Source organism: Macaca nemestrina, chromosome 10, assembly GCF_043159975.1.
Source record: "Macaca nemestrina isolate mMacNem1 chromosome 10, mMacNem.hap1, whole genome shotgun sequence".
Classification (NCBI taxonomy): Eukaryota; Metazoa; Chordata; class Mammalia; order Primates; family Cercopithecidae; genus Macaca; species Macaca nemestrina.
The window spans coordinates 29,221,714-29,239,819 of record NC_092134.1 but is presented as its reverse complement, the minus strand read 5'-3'; the positions used below and the strand labels follow the sequence as shown (position 1 = coordinate 29,239,819).

Here is an 18,106-nt window from a genome sequence, read left to right as displayed (position 1 = left end):
TCTTCTACTGGAAGGGGGCTAAAAGCGATGGTCAAAACTCTGAAAATAGAACCAATGGTTCAGCAAGTGGTGGTGGTGGTGATGAGCCACCTAGGTAACAATGATCATTTCTGGAGCTTTTATTTCATGCTGGACACTTGGACATCATGTTATTTCATTATTGCCCACAAAGACACAACAAAGTAGACATGATTGTTCCCATATTTCAGGTAAGGAAGGTGGGACTTTGCAGGGTTAAAGTAAGTCATCTCAGAGTTGGTAAGGCATGGAGCTGAGATATGAACCAAAGTCCCAGACCCCTGTACTGTTCCGCCTCCCAGCAGTCCAGACTGGCCCATAAGGATTTCAAGGTGGAGGTTACACTCATTTTGAGTTGCAGAGCGGGGAGAAGGGGCCAGAGTTGTAGGGTGAAGGGAGGACTTCCGAGACAGCATATGCCCACCTGAAGTCCCACGAGTCTGTTTATATCCTGAGCAGAGGGCAAATCGCAGTCATCTGAAAAAGCCGCTGCATGGCCCAGGGCCAAGGTGGTGTCATAAAGTTCTTGGATATCACCTGAATTTAGAAACACCAGCAATTAAAACATTATAGCATTTGTTTTCGGGCTAGATAGAGCCTTAGAGCTTAAACAGTTCTTGATTTTGCTATGGGAGAAGAGTATTGGATCCCTGATTTCAAGTGGCTTGACAATTTATTTAGTGAGAGTCGTGCCTACAGATTTAGAAAGCCACTTAATGATGAGCTCAAATTGGCACTAATCTAATTTCTTTATTTCTGTTGCTTAGTAGGTACCACACCAATGCGTATCCTGTTTGTAGTGGAAGAGACAGAACACAACATTTAAACACCAAAACTTAGCTCACTCCTAAGACTGTCATCTGTGACGCTTCATTTCCATACATTATAGGGATATAGGGAAAGGAAAGGCTACCAAGCTATTTATTGCAGGTTTTGACAATCAGAGTCAAACTGGATTGTCTCGGTAAGTATCAACCCGTTTCCAAAATACTTCCACATTTACAACAATACTGTACTCACAACTTAAGCAGTCAAAACTCACTGAGCATTAGCTATTTGAAAAATGAAGAGAGACAGTTATTCTACTTATCAGCTGCTTCTTTTCCAAGTGTTCTTGGCAGTTAGCGAGAGTACCTTGTACAATTACATCATCGTCCAAATAGATGACTTTCTCATGTTGGTGGATAAGTAGAGGGAGATAAAATCGAACAAAGTTCAGCTGTTAAAACAACAAAAGAAATGATGGTGGGGGAGAGGCATATGGCTTAGTGTCTTCTGGGGGTACTGGAGAGTCGGCTTTGACCATGGCCTCCGCTCAGCTCCAGGTCTGGAGCGGAATGAAACAGGAGCTAGCAAGATGTCTCATCTGAGCTTCCCAGTGCCCAACTTATCTGAGGCCTGGGGCTGAAGCCAGCGCTGGCGGATCAGCTGTTCTGCTAGATCCAAACCCCCTAGTGCTGAGGCTGTTGCCACTTTCATCTCTGTGAACCGCTGCAGTGGGAGTCACAGAGGCTCCTTAGTCAATCTTTTACGGCACAAATCACCTGCCTTTCTCTACATGCAGTAATGTTGATAATTGTCAATTAAATCAGCCTTAAATACACACACACACACACACACACACACACGTGTCATCCCAACAGCAAGCTCAACCTTTTACCTCCTTGAACCAGAAAAAGGAGCAGTATGACCTGTGTGTAGGAACTTCGAAGTTTCACTACTGACAACATTGCTTAATCTGAAGTCTTAGCTTGTACTCTGACAATACCTGGAACTGGGGAGAGACCACATGGACAGAGGTCTCAGAATTAAGTAAATTTTCAGGGATGAATTTAAGTAACAATCATATGTAAAAGGTGGCTTGCAGTTTCTGTAAAACTGCTATCAAAAACACCACTATTGTCTTTTTTTCTTTTTTGAGACAGGGTCTCACTCTGTTGCCCAGGCTGAAGTGCAGTGGCATGATCACGGCTCACTACAGCCTCGAACTCCCAGGCTCAAACAATCCTCCCACCTCAGCCTCCTGAGTAGGTAGCTAGGACTACAGGGGTGTGCCATCATGCCTAATTTTAAAAAATATATTTTTTTGAGACAGAGTCTCACTCTGTCGCCTAGGCTGGAATGCAGTGGCATGATCTCAGCTCACTGTGACCTCTGCCTCCCAGGTTCAAGCAATTCTCCTGCCTCAGCCTCCTGAGTAGCTGTGACTACAGGTTCTTGCCACCACACCCAGCTAATTTTTGTATTTTTAGTAGAGACAGGGTTTCACTATGTTGGCCAGGCTGGTCTCGAACTCCTGACCTCGTGATCCGCCTGCCTCAGCTTCCCAAAGTGTTGGGATTACAGGCATGAGCAACCATGCTTGGTCACTAAATAAAACTTTTAAAGTATAAATGGGGTCTCAATATGTTGCCCAAGCTGGTCTCAAACTCCTGAGCTCAAGCAATCCTTCCCGCTCAGCCTCCCAAAGTGCTGGGATTACAAGCACGAGCCAGCGCGTCCGACCAAAAACACCACTTGTTATGCAGGAGAGGGTCCCTTTGGTAAGAACTCTTGCAGTAAAATACCTTAAGATTCCCAACGCTAGGAAAAGAGTTGGTGTCTCCTGAATATACTATATTAGTCAATACTAGGAAGTATATAATCCATCAGGCTACTGTTTTTTCTTAACAGTCGGACACTCAGAGGCAGATTTAACGTACAATCACAGTTAAATATCCCAACAGCCGGTGGGTTTGGGATACTTTTTCCTGGCCTCAGCTACCTGGCCCTTCACCAGCTCCCACCCCCACAGACATATTCACACCCGTAAATGCATTCTACATTTTTTTTAATGCTTCACTTCTTCTTTAATAAACTTCATTGTGCTTCTATAAACCATCTAAAATCCTTTCTGTAGCAGCTGGCTTATAAATTACACATAAGCAGAGTTTGGTGGAGATCAACACCACAAGGCTTCAAAAATAATATTCCACATGCATGCCGGTGACTAGCACTCCTTTACTCAACATAGGTCTCACCAAGGACTGTCCGCAGCACCTGTGTGCTCCCTACTTACGGGCTGGAGCAATTCAGGCCTCGATGAGTCTGGTCTGATCTTCCCTTTGAGGACCATCGGGTTGAATTCCACGATTTTAAAGTTTATTTCTCTCAGTTTGGAATGTTCAATCCATTTTCTAAAAAGATGACCAAAAAACCTCTAGTATACCCTTCAATTCTTTCCTCCATTTGCCTATTGCCCCAGGGTCAATCTGTTGCCTCCCTAGAAAGTTAAAATTAAAATGTGTGTAAATTTAGTAGAGTTTAGTCCAATAAATCCTTCTGACCTTTCTCCCCATCTGGTGTGACTTTAAATCTTTTTTTCCCCTCAATCACGTAACTCTTTCTGCAAAGGAAATGAAGCAAAATAGTAATAACCAAATCTCTCCCCAGATCCAAATAATTTCCCCAGGAAACAGGAAGAATGAAAAGTGTTCTTTCTTATAAAGCAGCATCTGTGATTGCTGGTACTGTCTTCGCCATGTGGTAACAGCTCTGAAATGTTATGAAACAGGACATTCTGAACCCTCAACTTTGATTGAAGTCATTTTTACTCTGTGGTTTCGACTCCAAGGCTGATTTGAATTTACCTTTGTCTCTTTGATTTGGTCCCTTGATCTTCCCCATCTGTCTTCATTCCCCATCTCCTCCCCCTCCCTCTCCCCTTCTGTTTTCTTGGTCTTTCAGAATTTTTGTCTTGTATCCAATTCATAATGAGATTCTTGGTAGAAATAATCTCAAAATAAAATGTCCAGTGACTAAAGTCACCTAGGGTAGTATTTGTTGTTGACTAAAAATCAACAAAAGAATTAAATGTGAACAAAATTTAGATCTGCAAAATCTGAAAAAATAATTGGTCATATCAATTAGAAAAAGATAGAGTAACAGAAAAATAGGCAAGAGACCTGAACACTTACTTCCAAATGGTTACAAAGTGTGTGGGAAAAGTGTTCAATGACATTAGAAATAAGGAAACCTCAAATTTCTAGATAGCACTGGACACTAATCAAAATGGCAAACTTAAAAAGACTGATTATACTGTTAGTGAGAACATGCTGGATGTTATATGAGTGTGTTTACTTTGTGATGATCCAGTACACTGCACACTGGATTTATGCAATTTTCTGTTTTGGGATTCTACTTCAATGAAAAAAACTTTAAAATATGTAAAAGGGGGCAGGGAGTAGACTGGACAGCAAGAACTAGGAAACAGCCCCTGGCCAAAGTCAGAAAGTCATGAGGCTCATGCCTTTTGCTAAGGACAAACCCTTCCCCAGAAACCTTATACATGCCGTCCTTTTGGATTTAGTTATCTAGTTTTCATACCCATGGATAGTTAATGGACTGTTAACAACAGGCTAAGTGAATGATGAGCAATAGTATGATAAGGAGAGTGAGAAATGAGACAGAGAACCAGAAAGCATACACAAGCCATCAAAACCCAGGGCAGCCAAGGGCCATTTAGATTACAGGAAAGCACCTTACAGATCTCAGTACCTCCTGATGGCACCACTACAAAAACATTTAATTATAAAAGCAGTGTGTAAATACATTCTCCTTTTGAACGATCAAATAATACTGAAACACCCTGAATTTCCCTTCATCAGCACCCTCCCCGATTCCTCTGTCCTCCCAAGAGATAGTCAGTGTTAACAGTTTGATAGCTTTCCAGTTCTTTTTCTTCACAGAAACACATACATGTTCATGTACACACTTATAGTTAGGGGTTTTGAATTTCATAAAGTAGATCATACTATACGAGTTATACTGCAACCAGCTTTTTTCACTTAACAATATGCCTTGGGAATCTCCTATGTCTGTTTAGACAGAGTGCCTTCTTTCTTTAACATCTGGATCATATTTCACAGTTCATTTAAATATTCTTCCATTGGCGGACATTTCAGCACTTTGAAATGTTTTCACTAGTTCACATAATGCTGAAACTAGCATTGTTGTACACGTATTTTGGTAATATGTGCTAGAAATTTTGTAGTACAGATTCCTGGAAGAGGAAATGACATGTGAGTCAAATTATATATGCATACAACCTTTTGATAGATATTGCCATGTTGACCTTGCCAAATGCTTTACCAGCTTAGAAAATGCACATTGTGTAAATAAGGGATAAGCATGTCCATTTGCCTGCACTGGGTAATGTTCTGTTTAATTTTTGCCAACTTGATGAGTGAAGAATTATGTCACTGAAGTGACATATATGTTTTCATTTTTATCTTCATTGTCAACAATGCAAAAATGTTTCAATTCACATTTTCCTATTAATAACATAGAAAAACTTTATTTATTATTTTTTATTTTTGGAGATGCAGTCTCACTCTGTCACCCAGGCTGGAGTGCAGTGGCTCAGCAGATCTCAACCGAGTTCAGTGATCTCAGCTCACTGCAACCTCCACCTCCTGGGTTTAAGCCATTCTCTGGCCTCAACCTCCCCAGTAGCTGGGATTACAGGCAAGTGCCAACATGTCCAGCAAATTTTTGTATTTTTAATAGACACGGGGTTTCGCCATGTTGGCCCGGCTAGTCTCAAATTCTTGACCTCAGGTGATCTGCCCGCCTTGGCCTCCCAAAGTACTAGGATTACAGGAGTGAGCTACTGCACCTAGCCTTATTTATTTATTTTTAGCTGAAACAAGGTCTCACTCTGTTGGCCAGGCTGGAGTTAAGTGGTGCAATCTTATCTCACAGCAGCCTCAAACTCCTGAGCTCCAGGGATCCTCCCACCTCAGCCTCCCATGAAGCTACATATAACCACCCTCAGCTAATTTCTAAAATTCTTGGTAGAGACAGAGGCCTTGCTATGTTGCCCAGGCTGCTCTCGAGCCTGACCCCAAGTCTCCCTTTTTCCTTGGCCTCCCAAAGTATTGGAAATATAGGAGTGAGCCATTTCACCCAGCCTACAATACCTTTTCATGTTTTTGGCCATTTGTATGTTTTTCCTCTGTGAATTGTCTGGTTATATTCTACGCCCATTTTTTAACTATGTTTTTAAAATTTTTGTGTTTTTTGTAACAATTTTTGTAACAATTCTGTATTTTGGATAGTAATTCTTTGTCTATAATAGATGTTAAAAATACTTTGTCCTGGTCAGGAGCGGTGGCTCACGCCTGTAATCCTAGCACTTTGGGAGGCCGAGGCGGGTGGATCATGAGGTCAGGAGATCGAGACCATCCTGGCCAACATGGTGAAACCCCATCTCTACCAAAAATACAAAAAAAGTTGGCCGGGTGTAGTGGCGGGCGCACCTGTAGTCCCAGCTACTCAGGAGGCTGAGGCAAGAGAATGGTGTGACCCGGGAGGTGGAGCTTGCAGTGAGATCACGCCACTGCACTCCAGCCTGGGTGACTGAGCAAGACTCCTCAGAAAAAAAAAAAAAAAAAATATTTTGTCCTAATCTATTGTATGAATAGCTTCACTTGTATTTTTCATCATTGTAAAGTTTTTCAATGTTATGCAGTCAAATCTGTGCACTTTTCTTGATGATTTCTGGGCTCAGAGAGACACACTCCATACCAAAATTTTACAATTATCTTTCATTTTTATAATATGTTCAAATTTTAATTTTCTGTTTATTTCTTCTTAATCCAAAAATAAAGGAAATCAATTTAAGGAAATAAAAGAAAGTAGAAGCCAGGTGTGGTGGTTCACACCTATAATCCCAGCATTTTGGGAGTATGAGGAGGGGGGATTGCTTGAACCCAGGATTTCAAGACCAACCTAGGCAACAAAGCTCTCCACAAAAAATTTAAAAATAAGCTGGGTGTGGTAGCATGCACCTGTAGTCCCAGCTATTTGGAGGTGGAAACAGGAGGACTGCTTGAGCCAGGGAGGTCAAGGCTGCAGTGAGCTGTGATTGCACCACTCCACACTCCAGTCTGGGCAACACAGCAAGATCCTATAAGAAAGAAAAGAAAAGAAAAGGAAAAGAAAAGTGAAAGGGAAAGGGAAAGGAAAGGAAAGGAGGGAAGGAAGGAAGGAAGGAAGGAAAGAAAGAGAAAAAAGAAAGAAAGAGAAAGAAAAAGAAAGAAGGAAAGAAAGAGAGAGAGAAAGAAGGAAGGAAGAAAGGAAGGAAGGGAAAGAAAGAAGGAAGGAAGGAAGGAAGGAAAGAAAGAAAGAAAGAAAGAAAGAAAGAAAGAAAGAAAGAAAGAAAGAAAGAAAGAAAGAAAGAAAAGAAAGAGAGAAAGGAAAGAAAAAGAAAGAAAGAAAGAAAGAAAGAAAGAAAGAAAGAAAGAAAGAAAGAAAGAAAGAAAGAAAGAAAGAAAGAAAGAAAGAAAGAAAGAAAGAAAAAGAAAGAAAGAAAGAAAGAAAGAAAGACGGAAAGATGAAGAAGAGGGAGGGAGGGAGGGAGTGGGGGGAGGGATGGAGGGAGTGGGGGGAGGGAGGGAGGGAGTGGGGGGAGGGAGGGAGGGAAAGGAAACAAAGTGCCAAAGTCTGCAAGACACAATTTACCGTATTCGAGTCAGAGTATTCCGGAGTCCCACTACATAGAACAAGATGTTGGCGTCAGTGTTGCTGTAGATGCTATTAATGGCAGCCATAGTGGCACCCATCCTCCCTGCTGCAGCACAAATCACCACAGGAATCTCTTCTTCCAGTTCTTCAGGAGTCTCGGATTCATCATCTGGAAACATCAAAATTGGTGTCTTGGAACATGAAAGAATTTCACAGTAGAGCCAGTTTAATACATCTTCCACAGTCCTGGGGGAAGATGGCATAGTGTGGAAGAGGCTGCTGATTGTTCTCCAATATCTAGTCGTTCTGTCTTCCCTTGGAAAAGAACTTTGGAATTTTAGCTGGCACATAGCCAACCACGAAGACTGGTTTACCAGACTCCCGTGCAGCTCTATATGATTGAGTTCTGACCAATGGGATGCTAGTAATGTGTGCCACTGCTGGGTCTACCCTTCAAAGGAATGCTCACCTACCCCCTTGCCTTTCCCCTTTCCCATTGGCTGGACTGTTGATATGACGGCAGGAGTTAGAGTAGCCAGCTTAGACCACAAGATGGAAGCTACTTGTTGAGGTCACCAAAACTATAATATAGACGAGATCTTGATCTGGATAATTGTGGAACTGATACATCAGACTTATACTTGAGAGAAGAAATAAACTTCTATTTTGTTTATGTCACTATTGAAACCATACTCCCAAAGAGTTAAAGAAACCAATGACTAATAAAAATTCTTGAGTTTGCAGAATGATAGATTAGAACAAAAAAAATTGCTGAAATGATGAAACTCTCTCCTTCTGAGATTAAGAAACTGGCTGAAATCAGTTGGAGCCAATCTGGTCAACTGAAGTTTGTTCAGAACAAGCTTGCTGATGTCACAGCTTGGATTTCCGCCCTGTGTTTCATACTAACTCCTCCCAGATTTGCACATGAGACCCATGAGGTAGCATGAAGAGATAACTGTGCATGCCCCAGGACTTTTTAGACCTCCTCTTCCCTTCCATCAATCACCTACTAATCCCAGAATCCACCCCTGAGCCTTTTCTAATAAAATTACTGCCTTAAAAGCTCCTGTCTCCTTGTTAGTCGATTTACAAGAAAAAGCTTTGCTTTTCTCAGAACCCGGGGTCATAGTGTTGGATTCTAGCACATCAGACAGCCAGCCCTTTTGATCATAACACAAAATCTATATTTTGGAGCTATCTTACAGGAGTCCGTTGGCTAGCCTAAAACACACACACAGTTAAAAAAACATACAAAGAACTGAAAAGCCTCATTTGTCCAACAGTCCTCAGCTCTTCCCTGAATCAGAATATTTACTTTGCCTACACTGCTATAAGATACTCGTTGTGATTTTCCCTCTCCTATCCCCACTCTAGTCAAGTTTCTCAAATGTTGACAGCAAGAGGAAGGAGGTAAAGGAAAGAGCATGACTAATGCACAAGATAAATAATTTTTCTTTTGAGCCTGGCTATGCTATAAAATACCAAAGCCATAACATCATACTTTAGTGTCACAATACAACTTTCAGCCATGGAGAAGAATAATGATCCATAAGTAGAGTATCCAGTATCCACTATAAAGTATTCCATCTGATTTTTACTTAAAGCTCTCTCTGTGTGTGTGTGTGTGTGTGTGTGTGTGTGTGTGTGTGTGTGTGTGTCTCCACCCCCTTTCTCCCCCTGCCGCTTCTCTTTCCAGATCCTTTTTGGAAAACCTCTATCCCTGAGGTCCAGGGTAGTTCTAGCTGATATTTCATTCAATAAACATTTCTTGAAACTAACTACCAGGTACTGTGTTTTGTGTAATTTAAGACACGTTGAATGGTCTCCTCTTTCTCCTTCTACATCTTTTCTACCAGCTAGCTACTGCATCTGAAATTTCCACCACTAGAATAATTTTGTTTTCACAATATATATACTGACATGAGAGAATGCTCATAAAACACTGTTAAGGAGGAAAATACAAAATTATCTCTAGTATTTGATCACAATTTGATACGTACATATTTGCAAATGGACCTATGTCTATTTATGGAGTTAGGAGTGATTTTGATTTTATTTATATTTCTTATACTTTCCAAAGTGACTAAAGTAACCATGATATGGTACAGCTCTGTGTCCTCACCCAGATCTCATCTTGAATTGTACCCCTATAATTCCCACATGTTGTGGGAGGGACCAAGTGGGAGATAATGTGAATCATGGGGGTGGTTTTCCCTATACTGTTCTCATGGTAGTGAGTAAGTGTTATGAGATCTGATAGTTTTATCAGGGATTTCTGCTTTTGCATCTCTCACTTTCTCTTGCTGCTGCCATGTTAGAAGTGCCTTTCGCCTCCTGCCATGATTCTGAGGCCTCTCCAGTCATGTGGCACTGTAAGTCCAATTAAAACTCTTTTTCTTCTCAGTCTCAGGTATGTCTTTATCAGCAGCATGAAAACGGACTAATACAGTAAATTGGTACCTGTAGAGTGGGACGTTGCTGAAAAGATATCAACAAATATGGAAGCAACTTTGGAATTGGGTGACAAACAGAGGTTGGAACAGTTTGGAGGGGTCAGAAGAAGACAGGAAAATGTAGGAAAGCTTGGAACTTCCTAGAGACTTGTTGAATGGCTTTGACCAAAAGCCAGTTAGAGACATGGACAATAAGGTCCAGGGTCAGGTGGTCTCAGATGTACATGAGAAACTTGTTGGGAACTGAAGCAAAGGTGACTTTTGTCATGTTTTAGCAAAGAGACCAGGGGAATTCTGCCCCTGCTCTAGAGATTTGTGGAACTTTGAACTTGAGAGAGATAATTTAGGATATCTGGTGGAAGAAATTTCTAAGCAGCAAAGCATTCAAGAGGTGGCTTGGATGCTGTTAAAGGCATTCCAGTTTTATAAAGGAAGTAGAGCATAAAAGTTCAGAAAATTTGCAGCCTGACAATGTGATAGAAAAAAAAAACAAAAAACATTTTTTAAGGAGAAATTCAAGCTGGCTGCAGAAATTTGCGCAAGTAACAATGAGGAAAATGTTAATCCCCAAGACAATGGGGAAAATGTCTCCAGGGCATGTCAGAGGTCTTCACAGCTGCCCCTCCCATGACAGGCCCAGAGGCCTAGGAGAAAATGGTTTTGTGGGCTGGGCCCAGGGTCCTGTGCTGTATGCAGCTTAGGGACATGGTGCCCTGCGACCCAGCCACTCCAGCCATGGCTGAAAGGGGCCAACATAGAACTTGGGCTGTGGCTTCAGAAGGTGCAAGCCCCAAGTGTCGGCAGCTTCCACATGGTGTTGAGCCTCTGAGTGCACAGAAGTAAAAAAATGGGGTTTGGGAACCTCCACCTACATTTCAGAAGATGTATGGAAATGTCTGGATGCCCAGGCAGAAGTTTGCTGCAGGGGCGGGAGCCTCATGGAGAACTTCTGCTAGGGTAGTGCAGAGGAAATGTGGGGTAAGAGCCCCCACACAGAGTCCCTACTGGGGCACTGCCTAGTGGAGCTGTGAGAAGAGGGCCACCATCCTCCAGATTCCAGAATGGGAGATCCACTGACAGCTTGCACCATTGCTGGAAAAGCTACAGATACTCAATGCCAGCCTGTGAGATCAGCTGGGAGGGAGGCTGTATCCTGCAAAGCCACAGGGTAGAGCTGCCCAAGACCATGGGAACCCACCTCTTGCTTCAGCATGACCTGGATGTGAGACCTAGAGCCAAAGGAGATCTTTTTGGAGCTTTAAAATTTGACTGCCCTGCTGGATTTTGTACAAGCATGGGGCCTGTAACCCCTTTGTTTTGGCCAATTTTTCCCATTTGGAATGGCTGTATTTACCAAATACCTGTACCCCGATTGTATCTAGGAAGAGGAAGTAACCAGCTTGCTTTTGATTTTACAGGCTCATAGGCAGAAGGAACTTGTCACAGATGAGACTTTGGATTGTGGAGTTTTGAGTTAATGCTGAAATGAGTTAAGACTTTGGGGGACTGTTAGGAAGGCATGATTGGTTTTGAAATGTGAGGACATGAGATTTTGAGGGACCGGGGCGGAATGATATGGTTTGGCTCTGTGTCCCCATCCAAATCTCATCTTGAATTGTACTCCCACATTTCCCACATGTTGTGGGAGGGACCCAGTGGGAGATAATGTGAATCATGGGGGTGATTTCTCCCATACTGTTCTCATGGTAGTGAATAAATCTCATGAGATCTCATGGTTTTATCAGGGATTTCCACTTTTGCATCTCTCATTTTCTTTTGCTGCTGCCATATAAGAAGTGTCTTTTGTCTCCCACGTGATTCTGAGGCCTTGCCAGTCATGTGGAACTGAAAGTCTGGTTAAACCTCTTTTTTCCCTCAGTCTTAGGTATGTCTTTATCAGCAGCATGAAAACAGACTAATACAAACCATGAGTTATTTTTATAAACAAACCCCAAAAAAAGTTTCTTAAGGATTATTCCTTTTGGACTAAGTTATAATCTTATGGAGGTATCATGTGACATGTTACCTGCTGCCCGTGAAGTGATCGGCCACAAATGCGAATTTGTCTATGTTTCTTCATTGCTGGAAAGTTCCTCATTGGTTCCTAAAAGGTAAAGCCACATTTCTTCGCCTGGCACACAAGGCCCCTCATGATCTAACCCCTGCTCACTTCTCCAGCCTCACCTCCTTCTATTTTAGCAACATCAAACTCCTCGTGGTTCCCTGAACACTACTCTTATCTTAGTGCCTTTGCACATGATGTTCCCAATGTCTGGAATGCTTTCAATATCCTTTTCTGCATGGCTAACTCTTACATAGTCATTCCAAATGCAGTATCAACATCATATCCTCTGGGAAGCTTTTAACAGCTCCCTACACAAATTAACACACATCTTCTCTATGCTGTGGCCTTGCCTATGGTTGAATTTATTAATTGCATTGGAATTTATTTGGTTGCATGTCTTCCCTCTTTCTCCTATTATACTAGGAACTCTGTGAGGGCGGGTATCTTGTTCATCTCTGTATCCTCTGCAGCTGTCCTAGTGCCTGGCACATAGATTTTCAATACAATCTGAACAGATGGGTGAATATTAGATATCTCTATTTGAGCACTTGCCACAATGCACTGGAAGAATCTATTTATGTGTCTGTCTCCTCCACTAGACTATAAGCTCATTATACTATCCCCACTGAGTCTGGCACTTTGGAAGTGCTTAATGAAAGTTTGTTGGAATGAACTAAATGGAATTGATAAATGAGCTTCAGAAAACAGGGCCCTTGAGGAATAAGAGGGAAGGGTCAAAAAGCTGGGGCTGTGCCTGGCTGCCAGACTCAGGCAGAGGCCTTCATCAGACAGTGGGAAGCACAAGGTAAAAGGAAAGTGTCCTCATAAAAGAGGGGACGCTCCAGAAGAAGGTCAAACATTGAGTGTCCAGCTCTGCTGCCAACACATGACACTGTCACGCTCCTTAGGGGCCTCTGCCAGGTAGAGAAACTGAGCACTAACCCAAGCCAAAAATGCTGTTCTCTGCCAAAAAGTTTCCCCTGGACAGAAAGAAGGACAAACGCACACTGGAGAAATGTGGCGGAAAGGCTTATCAACTGTACCTTCTTCATCAATGCTCCATCCTTGCAGTTTCTTTAGGAATTATCCGCTCCACTATTTGGATTAATTGTACCAACTGGTGCCTGAGCCAGAGCATTAAAAGGTTGGCTATGGGAAACTATTTGGTGCCTAACAAAAATATTAAACATCACAGTACTGGCAGAATGGAATAGAAATGATACTGCCTTTGTCCATTCCATAAGCAGCTCTGATCAAGCCACGCCTATTCCTAGAAGAAAGGAAATGTCTGCTCTCCTAATGCCATGACTCAGAATGCATTTCAAATAAGGATTGTTTTAGCCAAGTGTATCAGCTTACCTCTCCCCAAGTGGGATAGCTGTGAGTAACCAGCACACTAATCACAAGAAAAGTACTGGGAGATTACATGCAATGTCACAATGGAGATATTACAGAGAATGCCGCCATGTCTTACTTGAACATAGGACTTCACAGGACCTCTGGACATTAACTTAGAACACTAGTTCTTTGAATTAATGTTTTTTAAATTATGAAAAATAATATGCAATTATTGAAAAAATTTCAGCCCAAAGAGAAGAGTATTTGGTAAATTGTGACTGTTTTCTGCAGACCTCTCACTCCCACTCCGAAAGTAGACCTCTGCTTTATAACAATATATAACACAACCAGTGTGGTGTGTGCCCCCTAAACCCTTCTTCATGGTAATACTAAAGCATATATACCTGGGCCAGTCGCAGTGGCTCACACCTGCAATCCCAGCACTTTGGGAGGCTGAGGTGGGCAGATCATCTGAGGTCAGGCATTTGAGACCAGCCTGACCAACATGGAGAAACCCCGTCTCTCCTAAAAATACAAAATTAGCCAGGCATGGTGGGGCATACCTGTAATCCCAGCTACTTGGGAGGCTGAGGCAGGAGAATCGCTTGAACCTGAAGGCGGAGGTTGTGGTGAGCCGAGATGGCACCATTACACTCCAGCCTGGGCAACAAGAGTGAAACTCTGTCTCAAAAAAAAAAAAAAAAAAAAAAAAGAATATATACCTTAAACACTTATTATTTAAAAGCCAAAATGGAATCATACTTTTCAGTCTCTTCTGCAACTTCCTTTTCCCACTTAACATACCACAAGCATTCTTCCATACCAACACTACATTCATTTGAATGGTATTTTATAACATTGATTTTTTTTAAAATTTTAACACGGAATGGATAAACATGTGATAACAGATCCATTCATGTGGTCCAAATGCTTTGTTTCTCTGTATAGGTCTGATTAGTCAGTCAGGATGTGCATTTCTTTAGAGCTGTTTTAACAACTGTTTTAAACCCTATCCACTTCCTTCTCTGAAGAAGGGAGTCTGTGGTGGGATTAGCTGAGCGAATGTGTTGGTTTATGAGCAGGGATTGAAGCGTGAAGAGTGGAGTCAGTTCAGACGACATTTGTCTTTACGTGACTTCCTTCTCTCTCTCTCTTTTAGAACAGCTTATTGAGGTGTACATACTGCTATGGACTGAATTGTGTCCTCCAGAGTCCATTTGTTAACGTCTTAGCTCCCAGCATCTCAGGATGTCAGCGCACTTGGAGACAGAGCCTTTAAAGAGGCAATTAAGTTAAAATGAAGCCATTTGGTAGGCCTTATCCCAGTAAGACTGGTGTCTTGATAAGAGGAGGAAAAGAGCAGAATCACGCAGAGGGTCACAACCAGGAGTGCAGCACAGAGAAAAGGCCACGTGAGGACACAGCAAGAAGGCGGCCATCTGCATGCCAAGGAGAGAGACTTCAGGAGAAACCAAACCAGCTCACACCTTGATCCTGGACTTCCAGCCTCCAGAACCAGAGAAAATATGTGTCTATGGTCTAGCCACCTAGTCTGTGCTATTTTGTTATGGCAGCCCAAGCAAATGAATACAGATTTTTTTCAATTTACCCATTGTAAGTGTACAGTTCAATAGTATTTAGTAAATTTATTGCACAACCATCACCACGATCTAGCTTTAAAAAGTTCCAATGAGCTGGCTGGTCTGCAGTCAATCCATTCCCACTCCCAGCTCTAGGCAACCACTGATCTGCTCTGTGTCTCCATAGATTTTCCCTTTCTAGAAATTTCATACAGATGGACTCATACAATATATGGTCTTTTGGGTCTGACTTCTTTTATTTAGCATAATTTTTTTTCAGGTTTATCCATATTGCAGCTTGTATCAGTCATTTGTTCCTTTTTACTGCCAAAAAGTATTTCATTGTGTGGGATGAATTACATTTTTTGCATTCCTCACTAGTTGATGTACATGTGAATTGTTTCCAGTTTGGGGCTACTATGAATTATGCCCTAAGAGCTTCTGTATATATGTCTTTGTGTGAAAATCATTCTCTTTGCAGATTCTATTTTCATTTAGATTAGATTATACATGTTTTTAATTATTTTTAAATGAATTTTTAAATTACAAAATATAATCAGAAAGAAATGCCAGCATCCTGGGAATAGGGATGTTGTTTTGTTCACTGCTGTGTTTCCAGTCCCTAAGTGTCTGGCTGAAAAAACAAACAAACAAACTGTGGAATAAATGTATGTAACACACCAAGTAACTGTATTCAGAGTCTCACTCTATCATCCAAGCTGGAGTGTAGTGGCACTATCAGGGCTCACTGCTGCTTAGACCTCCTAGGCTCAAGTAATACTCTCATTCCAGCCTCCCAAGTAGCTGGGACTACAGGCATGCCCCACCATGCCCAGGTAATTTTTTGTGTGCATGCAGACAGGGTCTTGCTTTGTTGCCTAGGCTGGGCTGGTCTCAAGCACCTGGACTCAAGTGATCCTCCTGCCTTAGCCTCCCAAAGTGCTGGATTACAAGTGTGAGCCACCATCGCCAGCCCATAAGTGTGTATTTGTTTGATTGATATAAAATGTAAATCAGCTGGGCACGGTAGCACATTCCTGTAATCCCAGCACTTTGGGAGGCCAAGGTGGAAGGACAGCTTGAGCCCAGGAGTTCAAAACCAACCTGGGCAGCATGGCGAAACCCATCTCTACAAAAAGTACAAAAAATTAGCTGGATGTGGTGGCACACTCCTGTAGTCTCAACTTCCTGGGGGTGCTGAGGCCAGAGGATTGCTTGAGCCCTGGAGGTCGAGGCTGCAGTGAGCTGCTATTGTGCCACTGTATTCCAGCCAGGGCAACAAAGTGAGATTCTGTCTCAAAAAAAAAAAAAAAAAAAAGTAAATTAATTAAAAATGTAATAAACAGTGCTTCTTGATTTTTATGGAAGTTGACTTTGTGTGTGCATTGGAGTTGTGAAGGTGCCATCTCAGGCAATTCACCCCCGAGGAGGGAAACAAGGCTCTCAGTATAGCTGGGAGAGAACAAAGGGCCAATGAAGGGCCATTTTCAAGTTGAGAGTTATGAGGCTGACTTGCACTGATGGGAATGAACCAGCAGGGAGAGGAGAGAGAGGGCGGTTTCCATAAGCAAAGTCACTGAGAAGCTCCAAAGAGATGGGGTGTGCAGCAGTGCACTCACCCTGTGGTCCAAGAACCCACAGCATCAGCCTCAACCAGGAGCTTATCGGAAATGCAAATCTTGAGGCCCCACCCCATACCTACTGATCCTACACCTCGCAGGCAGGCCCAGTGCTATGTTTTAACAAGCTCTCCATGCAACTCTCACACATGCTAAAGTTTGAATAGCACCGACCATCCTAGGTCTCAACTGAAAAGGTGTTCTAGGGCAGATATTCTACTAGCAGGTCCTTGGGAGTTGACCAAGCTGTCACTTGTCCCTGAACCCAGCTATTGAAAGGACCTAGAGGAACACATTCAAACCACATTCCTGGGTATCCCAACTCAATGAATTCCATGTCCGCTCACCTGCATCATTCTTGGACACAGTCCCCTTATGAACTTTCTTGTACAGAATCACACAGAGGGTCACGATCAGAAGGAACAGCAGCACCTGATTAACTGAAATAGAAATGGAAACACATTAACGTTGAACCTACGAACCTGAAATCACGTGACAAAGTTTAGAATGGTAGTGTGAGTAGATTCCTTCCATGACACAGAGGGGTGTCTGAGACCTTTCTATAAGCAGAGAGCATATAAAGAATTAACCTGGCCAGGTGTGGTAGCTTATGCCTGTAATAACAGTACTTTGGGAGGCTGAGGCATGTGGATCACTTGAGCTCAGGAGTTTCGAGACCAGCCTGGGCAACAGAGTGGCACCCTCTCTCCACACACACACAAACACACACACACACACACACACACACAATTAGCTGGGTATGGTGGCATGCACCTGTATTCCCAGCTACTAAGGAGGCTGAGATAGGAGGATAGCTTGAGCCTGGGAGGTGGAGGCTGCAGTGAGCCAAGATTACTCCAGCCTAGGTGACAGAGCTAGACCCTGTCTCAAATACAAAAACAAACAAACAGAAAGAATTAATCTGGAACACTATTGTTGCTCAGGGGTCTTGCATCTTTACTGAATTTGTGTATCAGTTCTAACAGTTTTTTGCTGGAGTCTTTAGAATTTTCCAAATATAAGATTATATTGGCCAGGTGTAGTGGCTCACACCTGTAATCCCAGCACTTTGGGAGGCTGAGGTGGGCAGATCACATGAGGCCAGGAGTTCAAGGTCAGCCAGAGCAATATGGTGAAACCCTATCTCTACTAAATATACAAAAATTAGCTAGGCGGGATGGTGCATGCCTGTAATCCCAGCTATTTGGGAGGCTGAGGCATGAGAATTGCTTGAACCTGGGAGGTGGAGGTTGCAGTGAGCCAAGATCACACCGCTGGGCAATACAGCAAGACCTTTCTCCAAAATAAAACAAAACAAAAACATATCATCTGCAAACACGGATAATTTGAGTTCTTCCTTTCCTATTTGGATGCCCTTTATTTCTTTTGCTTGTCTGATTGCTCTAGCTAGGGCTTCCAGTACAATGTTGAATAACAATGGTGAAACGCAGCCATCCTTGTCGTGTTCCAGATGTAAGAGGAAAGGCTTTCAGTTTTTCCCCATTTAGTATGATACTAGCTGTG

The 18,106-nt window shown here is 42.5% G+C and overlaps 1 protein-coding gene across 8 annotated transcripts in view; it reads right to left on the bottom strand.

Moving 5' to 3' along the window:
- LOC105497724 (glycosyltransferase 8 domain containing 2) overlaps positions 1-18,106 on the bottom strand; it is a 72,219-nt gene that overhangs the window by 7,232 nt on the left and 46,881 nt on the right. For all 8 annotated transcript variants that reach the window (XM_011769029.3, XM_011769030.3, XM_024797938.2 and 5 more), the window contains 5 exons: positions 16,930-17,022; positions 7,522-7,693; positions 3,077-3,194; positions 1,153-1,237; positions 443-555 (listed from right to left, as the gene is read on the bottom strand). In XM_011769029.3, the coding sequence (XP_011767331.1) occupies positions 443-555; positions 1,153-1,237; positions 3,077-3,194; positions 7,522-7,693; positions 16,930-17,022 (581 nt within the window). The remainder of the gene's footprint in view (positions 1-442; positions 556-1,152; positions 1,238-3,076; positions 3,195-7,521; positions 7,694-16,929; positions 17,023-18,106) is intronic.